This window comes from Geotrypetes seraphini, chromosome 5 (genome assembly GCF_902459505.1).
Source record: "Geotrypetes seraphini chromosome 5, aGeoSer1.1, whole genome shotgun sequence".
NCBI classification, from domain to species: domain Eukaryota; kingdom Metazoa; phylum Chordata; class Amphibia; order Gymnophiona; family Dermophiidae; genus Geotrypetes; species Geotrypetes seraphini.
In genome coordinates this window covers 211518069-211542686 of record NC_047088.1, presented here as the reverse complement: position 1 = coordinate 211542686, position 24618 = coordinate 211518069, and the positions used below count along the sequence as shown (strand labels likewise).

At 40.9% G+C, this 24618-nt stretch overlaps 1 protein-coding gene across 1 annotated transcript in view; it reads right to left on the bottom strand.

The window, feature by feature from the left end:
• Positions 1-24618, bottom strand: part of LOC117360800 (dipeptidyl peptidase 4-like) — a 165583-nt gene that overhangs the window by 58825 nt on the left and 82140 nt on the right. Inside the window, exons 12-14 of the mRNA XM_033945200.1 lie at positions 18612-18715; positions 6177-6312; positions 1442-1486 (exon numbers count right to left, since the gene is read on the bottom strand). Of these exons, the coding sequence (XP_033801091.1) occupies positions 1442-1486; positions 6177-6312; positions 18612-18715 (285 nt within the window). The remainder of the gene's footprint in view (positions 1-1441; positions 1487-6176; positions 6313-18611; positions 18716-24618) is intronic.

Here is a 24618-nt window from a genome sequence, read left to right as displayed (position 1 = left end):
AGGCCGTATAAAACGGCCAGGCAGGCTTGGTTCAGCCTGCGGGCCTTGAGTTTGACACCTGTGATTTAGAGGGCTGCAAATCTCAGGAAGCCACTTAACTTTGGAACTAGCTGGGATCTTGGTGCTACAGGATATTTACTTAACTACCCTCAACTCCTAAGATTTTCTACTTGACCACAACACTTAGAAAATATATAGGTAGCTAGGACAAACATCAACTCAAAGTCACACTGTCCTTGTAAAAATGGAACAGAAATAGGAGACAGCAAAATGAAACTACCAAACATCCACGGGATGGTGTTAGGTCTCTAGGGTGACCAGGGTGAAAGTGTGAATAAACATGTGGATAAAGGTGAGCCGGTTGATGTAGTAATATCTAGATTTTCAGAAAGCCTTTGACAAAGTTCCTTAAGAGAGGCTCCTGAGAAAATTAAAAGGTCATTTCTTCTCCTGTTTATATTCCCTCTGTTCATATGCTCTTGTAAATCTGTCTCCTCTCTCTTCTTATATTTTTAAGCTTTGTAAACCGTGCCGAGCTCCACTTCCGTGGAGATGATGCGGTATATAAACTTAAGGCTTAGTTTAGTTTAGTCATGGGATGGGAGGTAATGTTCAGTTGTAGATTAGGAATTGGTTATCGGATAGAAAACAAAGGGTAAGGTTAAATGGCCATTTTTCTCAATGGAGGAGAGTAAATAGTGGCGTGCACAGGGATCTGTATTGGGACCAGTGCTATTTAACTTATTTATAAATGGTCTGGAAATCTGAATGAGTGAGGTTATTAAATTTGCAGATGACAATAAACTTTTCAACGTTGTTAAAGTGGATGCAGCCATGCTGTTGCTCAGTAAGAACTGAATACACATTTCCTACCCAATATTCAGCAGTATTTAGTCAGCTGGGAATGGCTTCCGAGTAGCTAAACAGCACTAAGCCAACTAATAGCCGATATTCAGTAAGAGATAGTCGGCTACCTCCAACTGAATATCCTGGTCACTGGCAAGGCTAGTTACTAGCTATGTTGCCAATATCCATTGGCTGACCATCTAAGTAATAATAGGTCTATCTTTGATCACAATAGCGTAGACAGCCAGCTAATGAATATCGGCTTGGCTGGCTATGTCTTTCGCGGTGGCATTTACACCAGAAATTCAGTGCCAGTGGCCAGACACAGCCCCAGCATTTAATTTCTAGGTTTGCTACTGGCCATGGGAGGTAGCCATCAGCTACTATATCAAAGCGGGACATGCAAGGGAGTCCAATTCTCACACAAAGCACAGGTCCACATTCTGTGCACATCACAATTAATTTTAATAAATGGAAACGCTACTATGAATGGTCATTTCTCTTCTCTTGCAAAATCCTTCTGTAAGTATTTATCACCTCTAGGTTGCTCATGTCAAAGTTTATTTATGTATTCCTTTTTAGACTGAATACTTACTGTACCAATCCATCCAGATTCACTTTGTTCTGTATAGTTATATCCCTTGATAAATAAAACAAAACAGATATGAATAAATAATATATCATATATTTCTATGAATATAGCATATTATTAGACCCCTGCGTCCCTGTATTATAATACTTGTAAACAGCAGTCATTACTTTTTTTATTTTCACTTTTTTAAATAGTAGGGACATATTTACAAAAGCGATTTAACCCACTAATTCTATAAAAAGTGTTAAAAATTGCATACACAATTTTGGTTATGCGCCCAAATTGAACACACAATGTAATTGAATAACAAGCTAATTAACACCAATAATTGGACTTTTAGGAAGCAATTATTGGAGCTAATTCAAATTTAGGCTAATGTCTAAATTTAGGCATGAGTCAAAAAAGACAGCATGGAAATGGGTGGATCATGGGCAGATCAGGAGGGTTGCTTTAAGTTACATGTGTAATTATAGACTAAGGACATCCATGCCTAAATATAGGCACACTAAGTCAAGAATATTCAGGGGAAAAGGTATAAAAAATACCTCAATTATAAAAATGAAAAACTAGGGAGTGAAAAAGTTTGTGTAATAAAAAAAACACTTCCCTGGATATGCAATAGTAATGATTTGACAATGCTATACATATAATAATAATAATAATTTATTTCTTATATACCGCTATACCATAAGTTCAAAGCGGTTTACAACAAGATACATACAGTATGTAAAGATCGGCTCAGAAATATGGAGGGGCTTTTACAGAAGGAAAAAAAAAACCCTATACCACCTCACCACCCAATCATTGCTGTATCTTCCATACTTTGAAGCATAAATAGAGCCAGTTTGTGCCAAATTAATATCAAAACAGTGTGAACAAATCAAAAAATTAAAGTTGCTTACTTTAAATCTTCAGTGCAGCTTGAATGTTCAAAAAGACGCTCCCACGGGTTTCTTAACAGTATCCATTGCTGCTCAGCACATTCTGATGAGTGCGGCTGAATTCTAAGCTGTTTGGTTTCCTGAAGAAGGAGCACAAAGCGTGTGCACGTTGAAACCAAGAAACCAAGCTTTAAGTTAAGCAACTTTAATTTTTTGATTTGTTCACACTGATTTGATATTAATTTGGCACGAACTGGCACTATTTATGCTTCAAAGTATGGAAGATACAGCAATGATGGGGTGGTGAGGTGGTATAAGGGGGGGGGGGGTTGCCTTCTGTAAAAGCCCCGCCATATCTCTGAGATGATCTTTACATATGTATAACATTTTAAATATAGGCACAGGCATTTATACCATGTTTTCATTGGTGCAAATGGCTGTACCTAAATTTAGTCGGAGTTCCCGGGCATATGCATTACTCTATATACCAAACAACGTTAAACACAGTTTATAAGTGCTTTTTTTGGCACTCACTTTTTAGATGCAATATATAGAATTCTGTTTAAGCAGCTAATTGGAAAACACCATTAGGGGGCAGGAAATTATTGGCAACTGCACCTTGCAGTTAATGCAATTGATGTTACCAGATATCAACTGTCAATGTATCAGATAATACATAGCAGTTAAGCCCATCTCAAGAGGCATAGCTGAGTGCATCCCACATTAGTTGCCTGCAGTTAAGAAGAAGACTGAGACTTGTATACTGCCTTTTTGTAGTTTTATAACCACAAGCAAAGTGGTTTACATACAGGTACACTTCTCCCTCCGTGGTTTCAGTATCCGCAGATTCGGTTATTCACAATTTTTTTTTAATCGATTTTAATTTTTTGAGCTATTTTTAAGCCCTCTGAGACTCCCCAGAGCCTTAAATGGTGGTCTAGCGGGCTTTCGGGGCAGGAGCGATCTTCCTACGCTCTTGCCCCGTGCAGATCACTCATAGGAAATGGCTGCCATGAGCTCCCATAGTCTCTCGAGACTACGACGGGAGCTCACGGTAGCCATTTCCTATGAGTGATCTGCACGGGGCAGGAGCGTAAGAAGATTGCTCCTGCCCAAAAGCCCGCTAGACCACCAGGTACATTCCAGGGAGTCTCGGAGGGCTTAAGGTAAGGTCCGTGATTCTGGGGGAAGGTGGGGGGTGGGTCAGAACCAGCCGGAATATTATTTGTGTTTTTTTAATATTCACGGGCCGGCTCTGCCCCTAACCTCCGTGAATATTGAGGGAGAAGTGTACTTCAAGCAGTTTCCTTATCTGTCCCAGTGGACTCACAATCTATCTAATGTACCGGGGGCAGTGGAGGATTAAGTGACTTGTCCAGGGTCACAAGGAGCAGCACAGGTTTGCACCCACTACCTCAGGGTGCTAAGGCTGTAGATCTAACCACTACACCACACTCTCCATGTTATTGCACAGCTGTCCTCCCTAAAGTTCTAGGAGTGAACTCAACAATTGCTACATTGGTTCCTAACCCATCTTACCTTTTGCAGTTAATACACAAAGGCCCATATTCTATAAATGGTGCCTTAAGTTAGACACTAGTAGCTGCCCTACTGGCACCTAACTTAAGTGGAAAATGCCATTTAAAACTAAATAATAGTGTTTAAAAAAATGTAAGCACCTTCCAGCACCTAAAAAAAGGTGCCTGCATCATGGCTATGGAAGGGCTTTATAACGCCTAACGCCACTCTAGGCATGGCTAACACATTTGCCATGGTATAGAGCAGGGGTAGGGAACTCCGGTCCTCGAGAGCTATATTCCAGTTTGGTTTTCAGGATTTCCCCAATGAATATGCATGAGATGTATTTGCATGCACTGCTTTCAATGCATATTCATTGGGGAAATCCTGAAAACCCAACTTGAATACGGCTCTCGAGGACCGGAGTTCCCTACCCCTGGTATAGAGCCTCTATAGCCGCAATTCACATGAAAAGTAGGCACCAGAAATGTAGGCCTTGAAAACCTGGCCTACATTTCCAGCGCCTACCTTTCACGAAGCCGTGATTCTACAAACGGCACCGTGGCTGCTTTTTAAGGCGGACAGCAATGATAGCACCACTTATAGAATCCAGGCCAAAATGCTAGCACTTCTTACTAAATAAAATTAATCTTTCTTGGGCAGCCTCATTTTAAACAGGACATAAAAAGTAGGACTTGAGATATGAAGGTTAGTGCAACTCAAGTTCACCAGTATTTTAGAAAAGAATCTGTCAACATGGTCTAAAATACAGAGAAATAGATGTTTATGTGCAGAGTGTGAGCAGCATAGACATCTATTTAAGAAAAATTAACATATAGAATATTGACATGTTCAAAGCCAGCATATAATTGTTTGTATGTGGCCACCTACATGCATAAATGATCTCTAATATAGAGGGTGTAAAAGTACATGATCTCTATCTGCCAGCACATAATCGTAAAATGACAACATAACCAGTTATGTGCTGCAATATAATTGTTATCTTCAAGACCTTAGAAACATAAGGAGTTATTTCCAGACACTGACACAACGATCAGTTTCCCTTGCCCGTTTGATAATCAGACTGCTAATAATGATAGTACTTATATTCTGCAAACATTTGGCCACTTTTCTGTGCATTATAAATAATATGCCGGCCATTGCTGGTAAATGTCACAACTTTGATAGTTCAATATAATCTCCAATAGATGCACAAAGCTATGACTAGATCAAATAGTTCTGAATCAAAAAAGCTTGGCACTGGGGGAGGGGAAAGAAAAAACCACCGGGGTATTAAGGAGCAACCTCTCTTAAGCATTCAAATGGAGGGCTGCTCAATAGCAGTTGTTTACCGATGAGATTATGTGATGATCTTATGTCATTCAAGCAGTTATTAAAAACAAAATTATTTGTAGATGCCTTTCTCTAAGTTCAGTGGGGTTCCGATTGTTCCTGGTTTGAGTGGTTTTAATTTTAAGGAAAGATCAAGAAAGAATGATTTGAACTTAGTATAGTATTTTATGATGTTTCACTCACTATTCATTTTATGTGTTTATTTTTTATGCTATTGTTCTTTTTATAATTTGTGTGTGCATGATATATGTACACTGCTTAGATTTAAGCAGTTTATAGGTTTAAAAATAAATCAATAAATGGACTCAGTAGGAAGCATAACTCCCTGATGCTGATTTTTAGGGCATAGACATTTAGGCCCTGATTATGTAAACAGCGCCTGGAGTGCAAATGTCAATCATCCGCTAGGTGCTATTTATAGTATCGCGCCTAGCAGCACCTAAGCAATTAGGTGCTCGTAGGCGTTGAAACTTTAGACACGCTCTATTGGCCTAAATGAGTGCACCTAAGTTAGGCACCTACTGGATTCTAAGTCAAACCACACCCAAACTCTGCCCAGAATCCACCCACTTTATGGAAGACGCCTACCAGATAATTAGGCGCCTACCAGATAATTAATTGTTTTTTTGTTATTTTTTAATGGCACTTTTCAATTGTGCCAATTAAGCCTCATCGAATAATTAAGTTGGACACCCAGATCAGCTAGGCACGCCAATCTAAGCACCTAACTTCAGGCGCCATTATAGAATCTGGGTCTTAGTCCTCTTCTGTAATTGGGAATACATGTTTATAAACTTACCACTCCCTTGCCCTGCCCAAAAATACAGAGATCACTCTCCCTTGCCATTTGCACAAACCTGGGTTTGATATGTGCAATTCATGCTTTGTATAAAATGGGGACTTAAAAGTTTAAGTGACAATTTTTGCACATATCATTGCAAATAGGGTTAGCATGTTCAGGAAAAGAGTAAGCTAATGGTACATACCTCTGGACATGCCCATTCTCCTGTGTCTTGCTGATGGTCACAGATGATAAGGACGGACACATTCTGTATTCTTCTAAGCCACTGAATGCTTATCCTTCCATCTGTCACCCAGGTCACAACACTCAAATAATAATCGCTACAAAGGAAAGGGCACATTTTAATGGAGAGAGAAAGAAATGATGAATTGGAAATTTGAGAATTGCCTTCCCATATATTTCAACTTTCACTTAACCTGTTCAACGTCATTTACACCGGTGTAAAGAAGTTTTAACTGCACAAATCGGCTGTCTGAAAATTCCCCTCCCTTGATATGATAAAAGTCTACCCATGATATGAGAATGTGAATACTTTTAGCGACACAGAGCGGAGGCATTGCCTGGGCCTTACTGTAAAATTCATAGGCGGATACTTTATTTATTGAAAACATTTATATCCCACATATCCAAAGAACTATGTAGGTTACATAAAAACATTCACAAAAAAGTTACATAAACAGGACAAAAAACACATTCCCCAATACAATCTATTCTTCATCACACAGAATAAGATACAGTAAAACAATTCTACATCTTTAAAAACTGAGAAGGCCCTTTGAAAAAAAAAATAGGCTTTCAAAATCTTGCGAAAAGATAAGAAGGCCGAGATCTGTCGAACAGTGTCACTTAACAGTGATAAAATTGCATTTTACTACAGCTCAGTTTACTGCACAATGTAACCATGGGTTACAAAATAAATTTGAAATATGTTATAGTTTACCCGGGCAGAAGACCTGACAGAAGTTTTTTCTTCCTCTAATATTTTAAAGTGAAAAGTTTTTTTTGTTGTTAGCCAGCAAAATTAATGCTGTATTTGCCTGACTGACAGTAAGAATTCTAGAATGCTGATGTCTGCATCAGGTCTGATGATCTCATGCAGAAGTGAGCAGTGCTGGTCAGGATACTAAAACTGCCAGAGAGAGGAGTTGGGTAGTGATCAGTCTGGAAGATAGGTTGTTTTGGGGTTGCTTAAGAATAGTTTAAGATACATCTTGGGTGGAAAAAATGTAGGGTAGTTAGTCAAAAAGTAAAAAAAAAACAAATATAATTTTCAGGGTGATAGGGTTTTGCTTCCTTTGATTTTTTTTTTTAGTTAGGAAGTAGGTACGCTATTGATTAGAGCTGAATCTCCATAGAGGAAAGAAAAAGCGCTGGTACCCAATGGCTGTGTAAATAAAACAACGGAACCCTGTGAGAAAAATTTATATCAGAACTCTGTGAGGATAAAATTATTTGAAAGGACTAAATTCTTTGAGGAAAATTTTATTTGAAATCTTATTCTAAAGTTATTTAGATATATATACCTTTTGTTAGAGTTGTAACAATAAACCAACAAAAACTCTTATTCTTGTATTTTTTATTTAGGGTAATTTTATATTTTATGTTAACTTTTCCCTCTTTTTTGTTATAATTTTTACTTTATCTTGTTAGGTAACCTGAGACTAAAGGTTAAGAGAGTGGGAATTGGAAGTCAAAGAGGGAGGGGTTATAACAGGTTAATGACCTGAGTTGTACATTTAGAGGGACATAATCAAAAAAACCGTCTAAGTCCCCTTTTGGCCTAAGTCCTTAAACGTTCAAAGCAGAAGCAGGGAAAGTGTCCATAACCAAAACAAACGTCCTTGTTTTGATTATGGCCTGCCTGTACTAAACGCCCAGATCACCACTACGTCTACAAGTACACCCCCACGACGTCTATACTTTTTGCCCATAATGAACCAAAAAAACGCCTAAGCCCCAAACGTCCAACAGAAGGGCTTTTAGGCGAAGGAGGAACCAGTCCTTCACCTAAAAGCTGGATTCTGTAACCGGTGTCTGTCAAAAACAACACCGTTACAGAATCCCCCCCTCCCCAACGATCCAGGCAGGAAGGTGCCAAGCCTTCCTGCCCTGTCAAACCATGAACACCCCCCCCCGACAACATCGGGGCAAGAGGGAGCCCCCCCCGACTCGATATGGCCAGGAGGGAGCCCAAGCCCTCTTGCCCCGTCGAATTGCGACCTCCCTGATGGCATTGGGGCAAGTGGAAGCTCCAGTCCTCTTGCCCCATCGAACCGCGCCCCCCCCCGATGACATCGGGGCAAGAGGGAGCTCAAGCCCTCTTGCCCCGGCAATTGTGCCCCCCCCCTGACTCGATATGGCCAGGAGGGATCCCAAGCCCTCCTGGCCCCGGCGACTCCCCCAACTGGATTGGGCCAGGAGGGAGCCCAAGCCCTCCTGGCCCCGGCGACCCCCTACCCCCCACTACAATACGGGCAGGAGGGATCCCAGGCTGCCAACGACCGCCCCCCCCCCCAGAACCACCGATCGGACCCCCCTGGCCAACTCCACCCCCACCCCTTCCCCGTACCTTTAACGTTGGCCAGACGGACAGGTGCCAAGCTCGCCTGTCCGGCAGGCCAGCCGGGTCCAGAATGGGGATGGATTGGCCCAGGTGGCAGAAACCCCACCCACAGGTGGGGCCTGAGGCGCCTGGGCCAATCAGAATAGGCATCTCCCTAGGGCTGCGATAGGCACCTGAAATGTAGACCAGCAAAATGCTGGTCTACATTTCAAATAGACGTGGATGCTGAAACGATCGCAGCAGGGGAATATCCCTGCTGTGATCAGTTTAGCGGCTGCAGCAGGGAACCCATTTTCCACACAAAACAAGAACCCCAGAACCCCCCCCCCCCAATGTCCACAGCAGGAGGAGTGCCCAATTTCTCCTGCCATCACCCTCTGAGGCATCCCCTGGCAGGAGGGATGGCACCATTTTGTAAGAATGAATTTAATAATAATAATAATAATAACTTTATTCTTCTATACTGCCATAATCTTGCGACTTCTAGGCGGTTTACAACTGAAGAGAGCTGTACAATCAGCGATTTATAATATGCAGATAGAGAAATTACAGTATACAGAATCTTAGAAATGCAGCAATTATAATATACAGTTTGTTTAGAAATTCAGAGAGGTCCTTTTTGATAAAGTGGTGAATTACATAATACTGTTTGTTTAGAATTTTTTCAGGGGGGACATATTAGATAAAAGAAAAAGGAAAAAGAGAGAGGTGTAGTTGAAGTTTAGTTGACATATTTGTCGAATAAGGCAGTTTTTATGGTTTTTCTAAAGGCGACGTAAGTCAGTTCAGCTCCATTTATGTAGTTGTCCAGCCAGTGTTGTTGTTTGTTTGCTTGGCACTTAAAAGTTCTGTCCAGGAAAGTTTTGTACTTACAGCCGATAATGCTTGGATATGCGAATAGATTGCAATTTCTGGTTTGTCTCTTGGGATTATATAGTATGTAGTGTGATAATAGGTATGTGGGGGCTAGTCCTCATACTAGTTTGAAGCATATGCAAGCGAACTTGAATATTGTTCGTGCTTCGAATGGCAGCCAGTGTAGTAGTCTGTAGTAGGGGCTGATATGGGCACTCTTTTTTAATCCAAATATCAAGCGGACTGCTGTGTTCTGAAAAATTTTAAGTTTCCTCACTTTTTTTGGGAATGCCCATATAAATGATGTTGCAGTAATCCAGTGTAGAGAGTACTAGTGATTGCACTAGTAGTCTAAATGATAATGGGTCAAAGTATTTTTTGATGGTCCTTAGTTTCCATAATGTTAGGAAACACTTTTTTACCATTGAGTTCGTGTGTTCAACCATTGTCAAATGTGTGTCTAATGTGACTCCCAATATTTTTATTGTTTTGGTAATCGGGTAGTCATGATCTTTTATATGCAACGTTGTTTTGGTGATTTTATCTGTTGGGCTTGCAAGGAAGACTTTAGTTTTTTCTGTGTTTAGTTTCAGCTTGAAATTAATTGTCCAGTGTTCTATTTCGGTTATAATATGAGAAATGTATTCTGAGGTCTCGTTTGTTATGCTGTTCAGTGGGATTAAAATGGAAATGTCATCTGTATATATGTAGTAGTTTAAGTTTAGCTTTTGTAGTAAGTGTCCTAATAATGAGATGTAAATGTTGAATAGTGTTGGCGATAGTGGTGATCCCTGTGGTACTCCTGAGGGGTTTCTCCAGGAGTTCGAGTATGTCCCATCACTAGCCACACGGTAAGATCTCTTTGTTAAGAAACCCTGTATCCAGTTTTTTACTCTTCCAGTAAGTCCTATTGCTTCTAGGCAGTGTAGCATTATTTCGTGATCAACTAGCTGAAGTCCAGTTGCAAAATCAGAGCACTTGTTCCACTGCTGAAGAAGCTGTATAGGTGATTAAGGATTGAAGCTAAGAATGTCTCAGTGCTAAAGCCTTTTCTGAATCCTGATTGGTGTTTATTTAGTATGCTAAATTTGTCTAGATAGTTCATTAGCTCCAAGTTGACCAATCCTTCAAGAAGCTTGGTAAATAAGGGGATGCTCGCAATGGGTCTGTAATTGGTTTTTAGGGCTAGTGAGTTTTTTTGGTCTTTAGGAATGGGTGTGATTAGTATATGTCCCATTTCCTCGTGAAATGTTCCTTCCATGAGAGTGGTTGTTACCCAGTCAAATAGATCCTTTTTAAAATCTAATGTGGCAGTTTTCATGGCCTTGGCAGGACATATGTCTAGTAGGCAGTTTGATTTAGTATATTTGTTGTACAGGGTTAGAAATTGGTGCCAGTTTGGAGGTTCAAAATGGTTCCAAAGCATGTCTACTCTGGGTTCTTTTTCGTGGGGTCCGAGTTGGAAATCGAAGTTGGGTGAGGGTGAGGGTATGGTCGCTCTTACGTCTAAGATTTTGTTGTTGAAGAAAGTGACGAGGGTTTCTGCTGGGGGCATACATTCAGTTTTCTCTATTAGGATTTGGGTAGTGTCTGTTAGTCTGTGTACCAACTTGCACAGTTCTTTGCTATTTATTTTGGGTGTCCCTATTTTTTGTGCGTAGTGTTTTGTTCGTTTTTCTCTGATCAGATTTTTGTAGTTTTTAAGGATGCAGCCATGGTGAAAGTCTATTGAAGCCCTTACATAGATTGTGAAACATGCATGTCAGCATGGGGCTTGGCAATATGCCAATGTTTGGCATTTAAGATAAGTAAAAAAATCTTTTTTCGAGTACTTTAGCATTTGAGCACTTTATATATTTATTGAGAAATGATGCTATTGGTGAGCCAGTGAGGAAGCTTGCGGCTTTTGAAATATCCATCGGGAAATCATTCCCATAAAATAAGCTGCTTCTGAGGCTCCTTTGAGTTTAAATAATATATTCAGAAGTACTCATGAGTATACAAAAAGAACATAAGAACATAAGAATAGCCTTACTGGGTAAGACCAATGGTTCATCAAACCCAGTAGCCCGTTCTCACGGTGGTCAAAACCCAAGGAGTGGCAAAATTCCATGCTACCGATACAGGGCAAGCAGTAGCTTCCCCTTTGTCTTTCTCAATAACAGACTATGGACTTTTCCTCCAAGAACTTGTTGAAACCTTTCTTAAAACCAGCTACGTTATCCACTCTTACCACATCCTCTGGTAACGTGTTCCAGAGCTTAACTATTTTCTATGTGAAAAAAATTTCCTCCTATTGGTTTTAAAAGTATTTCCCTGTAACTTCATTGTGTGTCCCCATACTCTTTGTAATTTTTGACAGAGTGAAAAATCGATCCACTTGTACCCGTTCTGTTCCATTCAGGATTTTGTAGACTTCAATCATATCTCCCCTCAGCCATTTCTTTTCCAAGCTGAAGAGCCCTAACCATTTTAGTCTTTCCTTATACGGAAGGAGTTCAATCCTCTTTACATAGTAACATAGTAGACGACGGCAGATAAATGGTCCATCCAGTCTGCCCAACCTGATTCAATTTAAATGTTTTTAATTTTTTCTTCTTAACTATTTCTGGGCAAGAATCCAAAGCTCTACCCGGTACTGTGCTTGGGTTCTAACTGCGAAAATCTCAGTTAAAACCTACTCCAGCCCATCTAAACCCTCCCAGCCAGCCCTCTAGCCCATCCTCCACCAAACGGCCATATACAGACACAGACCATGCAAGTCTGCCAAGTACTGACCTTAGTTCAATATTTAATATTATTTTCTGATTCTAGATCCTCTGTGTTCATCCCACACTTCTTTGAACTTAGTCACCATTTTCCTCTCCACTATCTCTCTTGGCAGCGCATTCCAGGCATCCACCACCCTCTCCGTAAAGCAGAATTTCCTAACATTGCTCTTGAATCTACCATCCCTCAACCTCATATTACGTCCTCTGGTTTTACCATTTTCCTTTCTCTGGAAAAGATTTTATTCTACGTTAATACCCTCCAAATATTTGAACGTCTGAATCATATCTCCCCTGTCCCTCCTTTCCTCTAGGGTATACATATTCAGGGCTTCCAATCTCTCCTCATACATCTTCTGGCACAAGCCTCCTATCATTTCCGTCGCCCTCCTCTGGACCGCTTCAAGTCTTCTTACATGCTTCGCCAGTTACGGTCTCCAAAACTGAACACAATACTCCAAGTGGGGCCTTACCAATGACCTGTACAGGGGCATCAACACCTTCTTCCTTCTACTGGCTACACCTCTCTTTATACAGCCCAGCATCCTTCTGGCAGCATCCACCACCTTGTCACACTGGATTTTTGCCTTTAGATCTTCGGACACTATCACCCCAAGGTTCCTCTCCCCATCCGTGCATATTAGCTTCTCACCTCCCAGCATATACGGTTCCTTCCGATTATTAAACCCCAAATGCATTACTCTGCATTTCTTTGCATTGAATTTTAGTTGCCAGGCATATCTGTTCCTGAAGTATCTAGACAACTGACCCATGCAACTCTTTCTCTTCAATAACGGTTCTCTGTTAAGTTCAATCAATTTGTACCATCTTTTAATCTTTGTAAACCGCATAGAACTTCACGGTCCTGCGGTATATAAACTGTTATTATTATTATTATTATTATTAGACCATTCCTCTAACTTTTGCAGATCCTTTTTCATATTTTCCACTCCCTCTTCAGTGTCTACTCTGTTACAAATCTTGATATCATCAGCAAAAAGGCACACTTTTCCTTCTAACCCTTCAGCAATGTCACTCACAAACATATTGAACAGGATCGGCCCCAGCACCGAACCCTGAGGGACTCCACTACTCACCTTTCCTTCCTCCGAGTGACTTCCATTAAGCACTACCAGTTGGTCGCTCTTCTTTGAACCTTTCCTAGCGCCACTATATCTTTCTTGAGATAAAGAGACCAGAATTGAACGCAATACTCCAGATGAGATCGCACCATGGAGCGATACAGGGGCATTATAATATTCTTAGTCTTGTTAACCATCCCTTTTTTAACAATCTCTAGTATCCTGTTTACTTTTTTGACCACCGCCGCACATTGGGCGGAAGGTTTTATCCTATTGTCTACAATGATACCCAGATCGTTTTCTTGAGCGCTAATCTCCAAGGTGGACCCTAGCATCCGGTAACTGTGATTCAGGTTATTCTTCCCAATGTGCATCACATTGCATTTGTCCACATTAAATTTCATATGACATTTGGACGACCAGTCTTCCAATTTCCTAAGGTCCACCTGCAATTTTTCACAATCTGCATGTGTTTTAACAACTTTGAACAGTTAAGTGTTACTACAAATTTAAGAGAGAACAACTTGATATGTATAACCATAATTGAGTTTTTTGAGATGTTGGACTGGCGATTTTGATTTGTTATTTAATCTTTTATAATGGCCATGTGCTAATGGCAGCATCAGCGCAAAGCCATTAATGCTGGAAACTAAGGGCTCCTTTTATCACGCTGCGCCGTGCTAGCCGCTGCTGCCTCCTCTTGAGCAGGTGGTAGTTTTTGGCCAGCGCAGGGGTTGCTAAAAGGAACCCTAAATATCAGCCATTTTCCAGCTGCAGGAAGAAATGGCCTTAGTATGAGGAAATGACCTGCCAAAGGGTGTGCTAAGGTCACTCTTTAATGCACTTTTGTAAAAGGAATTCTTAGTTTTGTACTTGCAAAACTATGTACATTGATTTTCAGGGAAGTTGTATCTGCAGAAAAAGAAAAGTACAACTTTCTGTGGGTATTTTTCCCCTTGTCAATTTTCAAATGGAAAATATGCATATTCTTTTCTTCAATATCTGATTGAAAGCTAAGGAGTAAATATGCACAGTTTGGAAAAGCACTTCATGTAGGGTTCCTTTTATAAAGCATGGTAAATGCTTCAACGCTCAAAGGAATTCTATGAGCATCCGGTGGCGTAGCGAGGGAGTTTGGCACCCAGGGTGTAGCACCCAGCATTGCCGTGCACCCCCACAGTCTTCCCCACCACTTGAGCACCCCCCCTGCTACGAGCATCCTCCCCCCCCCCACTCTTCCCCACTGCTTAAGCACCCTTCTCTCATGTAATTCTTGAAATGTTCACCAACACGAGATGCATCTTCCACTTACTGCTTAAGTTGGCCTCGGCACCCTTCTGACATCACATCCTGTTCCTGCAACCTGGAAATGATGTCAGAAGGGAGCCGAGGTCGGCGCAAGCAGCAAGTGGAAGATGCTGCTTGTGCTGGTAAACATTTAAAGGTAGGGGGCAGCGTAAGAGAGGCACCGGTGTCTCCCATGAAGATGGTGCTCAAAGCGATCCATCCCGCCCCACTTACTACACCACTGTGAGTGTCAGAGCATTTGCCTCACTGGTCCGCGGTAGACACTTCCAATGCAGCTTTGTAAAATCCAACGTTAATGAATTATTTTTTCATGATAAATATATATCTTATTCTTATTTATTTATTATTTATATACCACTTATATCCTAAGTGGTTTACATTCAGGCACTTTATCATAATTCCCTATCTGTCCCGATGGGCTCAAACTCTATCTAGTGTACCTGGGACAATGAAGTGACTTGCCCAGGGTCACAAGGAGCAGCGAGGCTGTAACTCTAACCCCTGCGCCACACACCATTTAAAATTGACTGGAAACAATGACAATTTTGTAGTTGAAATCTTCGTTTAATTGAAGTAGTGGTCATTTCTAACCACAGTAGAGGGCGCTATATGTTTGGAAATGACTAAATGCGGAAGAGCTTGCATGCTTTTCCTTAGAGGTAACTGGTTCTATGGAGGGCAGTTTTAATGCAGATTTACTCTGGTATAAAATTTGCCCATCAGTGCCCAATTTCAGCTTGCATACTTTCAGTTTCACTGTGATGCACAATTCCCCAGGGATATGCATAGGTCAGTAGAAGGGAATTTCTAATAGTTAAGGCCATTAATGCATGTTATTAGGTTCCGCAACAAATTTTGTAGCAGATTGACAATGACAAATAAATTGTTTAACGTGCCATTAACTAGCAATTTATTGATGTTAACAATCAATTTAGTAATGTTAACAATCAATTATTATAGTTAATTGGTAATAATTGGGAATTGCGAGAGGGTCTTACTGTGTGCTATTCTATAAGATTGGGTGCCTAAAAGTCACCTAACGTGCAATTCGAAATGAGCCTGGCCAGGGCAATGCTGGGGCATTACTAAGAATTACATGTGGTTTTATAGAACAGCACAAAAAAGTGGAGCGGGAATATAATCCTTCTTCAAATTAGTGCATTCACTCTTAAAAATTATCAATAAATATCGCAAATTAGTGCATTCACTTTTAATAATTATAAAAAATATTGAAAATGTGATGTTAAATCTGAATTGTGAATCATTGAGTGGCATGCAGTGTAAGCCAATTGTGAAATATCTCAAAAGGAAGGGGAGGGGAGCCCTCAGACTCCCATTTCTTTACAACTCACAACAGAACAGCATATGCTGATCCATTCAATGGATTGTCTCTATAATCATCAATTCACCACCCCCTCCAATCATTATATGAATGTACACAACGTCCAATTTTAAAGACAAATCAAAAAAGGAACTTAGCTTTGATCAATGAAGTTCACTTCTGATCCCAACGGGGCCTGTTTCACCCTGAGCTTCTTCAGGAGATCAGAGAATAAAAAATTAATATAAAGCTATGTCCCGGTTCATTCTTATCAAAACGGGAGTATCCAAGTTTCTTTCTCTCACAAACAGCATGGGCACTGGAACTTCCCCAAGCCTCACCAACGCTGTGGTAATACTCCCGTCATCTTCCATAAATACCCTAATACACTCTTTAGTGATATCCAAACTAGATTACTGCAACTCTCTTTATAAGGGAATCACACAAAAGGAATTAAGATGGTTGCAAATTATCCAAAATACCGCAATAAAAATCATTACTAAATCCAGGAAATTTATGTAACCCCCTCCTTCTCAGACTGAAACTTTATTCAGAACTCAGCACCATATATTTCTTAGACAGGGAATCTCTCTCACATTTCCCAGAAGATTCTCACAGAACATCACAAAAAAATCTCTTCAGACTCTCAAACATTACCAGCATCAATACCAAACTTCAGACCTTAACCAGAATTTCACAATCCTTCACAAACTCAAATAAAACCCACCATAATTACCTTCTCACAAGGCACAGAAACCAAAACACCTCCGCACAAGTCCAAGTTACCCTCCCAACTGTCAAATCTGACAGTTAGAATGTTCAGACAGCTGATGCTGATCCCTGCACTAGGACAGCAGACCTATGCAAGAGATCAGCAACAGAAAACCTCAAAACTGCACCAATACAAACAATGCACAAACCAAATCTCAAAAGATCTTACATTCCAGACTTTCTTTACTTTAAAAACCTTTTAAAATCCTCTTCAAACCCTGTTTTTTCTCACTCAAGTAACTTTTAACTCTGGTTAGATTATAAAGAATGTTCAGTGGTTACCAATAAATTACAGAATTACATACAAAATAGCCTTACTAACTCTCAAAGTACTAACTTGCAAAGCTCCACTATTCATAGAGAGATTACTTATCCCCTATGCGCCCTTTAGGGCGCTAAGACCAGAGGACAAAAATCTTCTTTGCATCCCCTCTCTGAGGTGCATTAATACTCGGAGAGATACTATCTTATCAGTTACAGCCCCTCAAACCTGGAATTTACTGATGAAACAATTGAGGGTAGAAAGGACATTAGACAGATTTAAAGGAACATTGAAAAGCTTTTTGTACAAAGACGCATTTGATACATAGGATTCATATGAGGCCTCACTTACAAATCCATCTGTGCTCTTGTTTTTCCCTTTTACTGTTAGCTTTCCTTTACCGATTGTAGTTCCTCCTGGTTCCCTCATGTTTTTGTTTGCAGCTTATTTGTTGTCATTGTCTGTGTTATTGTTTAATAAACCATATTGTCGGTTTCCCCCATTTTATATTGTACATCGCTTTGAACTCTTTAAAATTGCAATACAATCAAATTTTTTAAGTAAGCTGGGGTTGTGGGTTCAAACCCCGTGCTGCTCCTTGTGACCCTGGGCAAGTCACTCAGTCCTCCATAGCTCCAGGTACTTTAGATAGATTGTGAGCCCATCGGGACAGATAGGGAAAGTACTTGAGTACCTGATTGTAAAACCGCTTAGATAAACCTTGCTAGGCGGTATATAAACACCTAATCAACTTGAAACTTAAACTTGAACTTGTTACTTGAAACACAGCTAAGCTGATATTTACTCTGCCTAATGGAAAATCCAGTCCTGTGTAAGAGGTATGAGCATGAAAATTTGGGTAAGCATTATTGACTTTATGCAATAAGATGTAATCTATGAGGCCATGCCTTAGCACACTGCTGACGATCATGATCTTCTTTAGCAATTTATTCAGTTATAATGTGTGATCCAGAAGCTGTGAACTTCAGCCAAAAAAGATGTGACTGATCTTACTTCAGAGAAGAGCAGATACAGTGTACAACATATTCACTTTGCAGTTCTCATCTCCAGTTCTTGTGGCTCCCAAACAATTTTAACTTCCAGGGGGAGCAAAGCATGCAAAGAAGCAGGGTCTTAGAACAGATAGCCCAGAAGACAGTGCCACAAACTTTTTCTGCTGTGGCACACTAAACTCGGGCCCGAGTCTACAGGGCCTCTAAACATGCTCGGACGTCAACCAATGGCGTCACACGCATGTGTGTGATGACATGTCAATGTCTGTACATCCTCAAAGGCCCACTAGATGAGGCCCTGAGTTTGGGGGCCTTCCAAACCTGGACAAACTGCCAGGTTTTGAAGATCCTTCCATTGCTGGGGGAGGGGGGCAGAGAGGAGGGTAGGCTCCTGTCTCTCTGTGGCACACATAAGAACATAAGAAGTTGCCTCCGCTGAGGCAGACCAGAGGTCCATCTCGCCCAGCGGTCCGCTCTCGCGGCGGCCCATCAGGCCCATTGCCTGAGCAGTAGTCCCTGACTATTTCTATAACCTACCTCTACTCCTATCCCTATAACCCACGTCTATTCTTATCTGTACCCCTCAATCCCTTGCAATTCACTGGTTAGGAGCTAGTTCCAAGCACTGAAGATGAAAACTAGTAATCCTTTAAAGGTAGAACAATGAAGAGCTTACCTTGTTGCTATGTCAGGAGGCGCCTCAATTTCTTCATGAGTCACATTTTGAAGAGACTGTGTATCCACAATAAATAATTTCACTGTGGGGTTAGTGGCTCCAGCCTTAAACAAATAAAATACATGAATATCTTTGAGTAAACTGCAGCCACAGAATTCCCACAATTATAAATTAATAACCATTATGTAATTGATCCAGCATAAAAATAAAAGAAAGCTCTTAAACAGAGGTAGGGCAGTAACCCCCAAATTCTATAAATGGGGCCTAAACTTGTACACGTACATAGGTGTGCATAGTCAATGTAAACTCTCAACTGAATTGAATAAAAGGCCTAATCAGCGCCAATAATAACTGCGAGTCTATAAAACTTTTGTGTCAATTGGAGTGCATGATGCTAAAAAGGGGTATGATTAGGGGCGGATCATGGGCATTGTTTTAATTTACAAAACACACCAAATGGGTATAATGTAGACAATTGATTGTTCCAAAAGGTGATAAACACAAAAAAACGTAAAGGGAACAATACAAAGAATTTTTCAACACCTTTTTTTAACCCGAATGGTGCTCAGAATCCACAGTTGGATAGGAAAAAGCTTAACGTGGGAACAAAACCCCTAAGACATTTTCACAGAATCTATCATTGCACCACCGATTTTGGTAGAAAGGTGAGTAAAATGTCTCTGAAAAACGGTGTAATATTAGTGAAAAAATATTCAATATATGAAATCTTCAAAGCTAGTGAGCTTAAGTTTGACTTATCTTAAATGTCCATGCAGCGATGATCTTCACAGGTTCTGACGCGTTTCGCCGGAATAGGCTTAAAAGGCTTCTTCAGAGAACCTGTAACGCTGAGTGAAAGATTCAGTTTGTAAATCCTTCCTAAACAAAAACACAAGGTGAAACTCTAATGAAATTCAAAAAAACAAAAGTAATACGAAGTCTCGACGCGGTCGGCTGGATACCTGGTACGAAGGAAAAAACTTTCATTTCCTATGACGTCAGTGCTCAGCTGAGCACCCTGTATTTGTAATATGCAGAACTGTCCATCATCAGTGAAGGAACGCCCACCACTCAACTTCTCGGTTCAATCCAGTAGGAGTCACTGTCCTCCAATGGTGAGTGGTGGGCGTTCCTTCACTGATGATGGACAGTTCTGCATATTACAAATACAGGGTGCTCAGCTGAGCACTGACGTCATAGGAAATGAAAGTTTTTTCCTTCGTATCAGGTATCCAGCCGACCGCGTCGAGACTTCGTATTACTTTTGTTTTTTTGAATTTCATTAGAGTTTCACCTTGTGTTTTTGTTTAGGAAGGATTTACAAACTGAATCTTTCACTCAGCGTTACAGGTTCTCTGAAGAAGCCTTTTAAGCCTATTCCGGCGAAACGCGTCAGAACCTGTGAAGATCATCGCTGCATGGACATTTAAGATAAGTCAAACTTAAGCTCACTAGCTTTGAAGATTTCATATATTGAATATTTTTTCACTAATATTACACCGTTTTTCAGAGACATTTTACTCACCTTTCTACCAAAATCGGTGGTGCAATGATAGATTCTGTGAAAATGTCTTAGGGGTTTTGTTCCCACGTTAAGCTTTTTCCTATCCAACTGTGGATTCTGAGCACCATTCGGGTTAAAAAAAGGTGTTGAAAAATTCTTTGTATTGTTCCCTTTACGTTTTTTTGTGGGCATTGTTTTAATTTATGCATAAGTTTATAGAATATGCACCAAAGTGCACACAAAATAGGTAGTAGCATTTAGGCCTGGTTTTAGCTGGCCTAAATGACTGTGCCTAAGTTATGCATCACACAGTGGTGTTTTGTATGATTCTATAAAAGGTATGCACACCATTTAGATTGTGCTAAACATCATTGTAGTCAACTAAAATTTTTTAGGCACCATATAAAGAATCAGACCTTAAGAGCTGGATTCTGTATAGGACGCCCAGTCTCAGAAGCTGCCTAAACGGCGTTTGAGAATCGTACACGAGTGTCCTATATAGAATCGTGTCTGTCCTCATGGAGAGATGCTTAAGCCTGCCTAACACCACAATTCTCTAACTGGCATCCATGGTGGGCTAAGGGATCTGGCCAAACGGACTCCTAGGCCACTCCTAGTACAACCCAAAATGCACTGGGAGAGAAGCCTAAGAGTCCATTTGGCCCAGGTGCCTAACGCTCCTCCTATGGGCCAATCAGGGCCTTAGGCCCCTCCCCGGTGGGTTGATGGTAATGTAATTCCCATGCCCACATCCAATTTCAGCTCCCCAGCAAAGACTACCCCAATCAGAGCCACATATAAGGGGGCATACATTTTAAGAAGTAAAGTGCATGCCCACTTTGGCGTATTTGAATGATTTATGCATTGGCATGGCAACATGGATACATAATTGACCCCTTATTAAATATTAACTAGTTGAAAAGTAGGCACCATGACATGATGGTGTGTACTTTACCAGTGGGCATGCACAGGGGGTAGAGTTTGGGAGCAATGTGGATGGAGCATGTCGATTGTAAAGTTATAATGTATGCAATACAAGATGAATATTGATACAGGCATTTAATTCTGCCCTGGGGCAGCTGTAAATGTCAGTGCATACCACTCACATTAGTATTTTATAAAGAAAAGCAGGCTTTTAGTTTTCTTTATAAAATAATACGTTTATTGTTTATTTAAAGTTTCTATACTGCTACTAATGGCTGCGGAGTCAATTCAGAGCGGTTTATAGCAACCTTGTGCTTATAAAATAACATATTGTGCACTTACGTGTATAAATTTCACTTTTCTAAGTGCTTATGCATACGAGACGCATATAAGTCCACAAACCCACTTATAGAATTGCCTCTTTAGGCTTCATGCCAACATAAGCACTTCCTTACTCCCCTATCCTAAGTGTCCTGTCATGAAATTACTCTCAAAATGCCTCCAGCTGTACAGAGAGACTAGAGAGCACATTTTTAGGTCACCCAGGTGCAGTCATGTTCAGGGGCATAGTTTGGGTGAAGTGTGGGCAGTGTCGTGAAGCACATATGTAGGTTATAAAATATACACCTACAGTATACATGTACTTCAATCACATACATTTGCAACACTTTTCAAGCAAGTATAAATGTATGTGGCCACTTTTTTGTTTTGATTTTGGCTTTTGTGATGCCTTAAAATAGGAGATTACTTGGGGGCCTGTTTTACAAAGCTGGTCTAGCGGCTGCTGCACGGTAATGGCCTCGAAGCCCATAGAGATTTAAAGGGCTTCGGGGCTGTTGCTGCACGGCTTTGTAAAACAGGCCCTTGGTCTCTCAACCTAGGTGACCTCTCTTGTACAATTACCTTCCAAAAGCATTTTTGGCATGGGGATATTAAGCTTGTGTTTTGGTTAAAATATTTTTATGTTATGTTATAAATAAACTGAGAATCTTGGTATGAGCCCTAAAATGTCAGCCTGGAGGTCACTCTGAGGTAAGGAATGATACAATTACATCCTGATTCTATAAAAGGCGCTAAAAATCATGCATACAATTTGGGTACATGCCCAATTTGCATGTGTAATTTGATTGAATAATGAGCTAATAGGCACCAATAATTGAGATCCCAACAAGCTTATTGATGCTATTTGGAATTAATCAAAATTTATGGGCATTTATTTAGGCACGGGATCTGCATGTAAATTTCATGCGTACTTCCCAAAAGGGGGCATGGCCATAGGAGGGGTATTTGTGAAATTTACATGCATAATTATTTTTTTTTAAAAAAGGGGATCCTTGCCTAATTAGATATGAGAATTTATATATAATGTTTCAACTGGTGTAAATGGCTTCACCAAAAGTTAACCATACTTGGATCAATGTCCACCACCTAATTTTTGAAAACCTTTTTTAGGTGTCTTTTCAGGGCTTCAGACCTGCCATTTGGTCACCACATAGTTCATAGTTACCCAATAACTCTTAATGGCTATGGCTTCCTCACTAGCCCCCTCAATAATTTTCTTGTTTTTAAACTATTTTTTGATTATTTTTAAAGTGCTTAATCTTAATAAGAATAAATGAATGCTTAAAAACTTATCTTAAATATTTTCATTATTCGTTTCACTTCTCTTATCACATCGGGAAAGGGACCTGTCAGATCGACATGTTTCGCCGTTGGGCTGCTTCAAGAAAAGTCCCCCCTTACAAAATTAACTGCACCATCCCGATCTGCTCGCATTTGCTAAGATAAGAAGTGAAACGAATGACCAATACTGTACACAGTATTCCAGATGTGGGCGCACCATAGCCCGGTATAGTGGCAGGATGACTTCCTTCGTTCTGGTCGAGATACCCTTCTTAATGATACCTAACATTTGGTTTGCTTTCCTCGAGGCTGTGGTGCACTGTGCTGACGCCTTCAATGTCGTGTCTACCATCACTCCCAGGTCTCTTTCCAGCTTACTGACCCCTAGCATTGATCCCCCCATTTTGTAAGTGAACATCGGGTTCCTTCTCCCTATTTGCATGACCTTGCATTTCCCTATGTTGAAGCTCATTTGCCACTTTTTCGCCCATTCTTCCAGTGTCGTAAGATCCCTTTGGAGATCCTCGCAATCTACCGTGGTTTCAACCTTGCTGAATAGTTTGGTGTCATCTGCGAATTTGGTATCTAAAACATGATGGGCCATTCCTCTCCCTATGCATCCTAGGGCTCCTTTTACGAAGGTGTGCTAAGAGTTTTAGCGCACGCACCGGATTAACGCGTGCTATAGCGCTTGCTGGCCAAAAATCTACTGCCTGCTCAAAAGGAGGTGGCAGCAGCTAGTGTGCGCGGCAATTTAGCGCACGCTTTTCCACGCGTTAAGGCATTAACGCGCCTTCGTAAAAGGAGCCCCTAGTATCCTTCTAGCTTTCACCATCACCTTTTCAACCTGTTTGGTCACCTTAAGATCATCATTGTGACAGGTCAGGCTCCGTGCCTGTCTTGGTCCCTGTGGTTTACCTATTGTCCACCAGGGGAGCAAGAGAGAAGCAGGATCTGGAAGCAAGCCATGGCCTATTATTTAGGTCACCACTGGGGGAGCCAAAGAGAGAAGCAGATAACTGCTGACACAGGTAGATCAGGGCATGTCCCTCCCCTAGAAAGGCCAGCAGTCCTCAACAAACTGTTAGGCAGGATAGGGAGGAAGCTGAGTGCTCTCTCCCATGAGGACCTCCCTGGCTCAAGCAGGAGTAATGGCTCTGCACCCATGGAGGTGGAAAAATCTGGAACCCCTCCAGAATTACCAGTAGCGGATGAAGAAACTCCCATGGAATTACAAGGACAGCTGCCTGCTGAGGAGCTGTGTGTGATTCCAGAACCATTGGATGTGGGAGTGGCGATCAGCTCAGACTGAGCAAAGACTGTGAGTGTTCCTGTTTTGTGGCTGGGTTCTTTTTCCTGCGCCCAGTCATTTTGCAAGGACTGTCTGAACTGTGCAGTTGTGAGTAGAGCTAAGAATGAGGAGGGGGGGGGGGAGTTTGCATATATCCGGGAGGGAGTTTTTGAAAGCTGTTTTTGTGCTTTTGGAAAGGCAAACTTATAGCACTCTTCTTTACCCAACGCTGATATATTTTAGGATGGAGGCTTTATGTTTTGATTTTTGCACTAAGAATCATGGAGTGAAAAAGCATATTCTACAGGCACTGTGTTGAATACTGTGGACTACATTTACCTGAGCTCTGCTGTGGAACAAACTTGGGGAGAAAGGAGTTTAGGATAAGCGGCTCTGTGAAAGAATATATCACAGATAGGACTGGATTATTGAGAGAGAAATCCTGAATGCTGACAGGGTTTTTCTTCTGCCTTCTGTTTGTTTTTTTCTTGTTTGAACATTTATTTGCTACAATGAACTTTGAGCATTTTTGATTGTTTGAGCCATTCTGACTTTATTTTTTTGCAAAGTAAATTTGCTTTATTGCCATTCAAATAACTGTGTTGGTGTTTTGTTTGAGTTCCTTAAAAAATCCTGCAGGATGACTCCAGTCTGTCATACGCTGG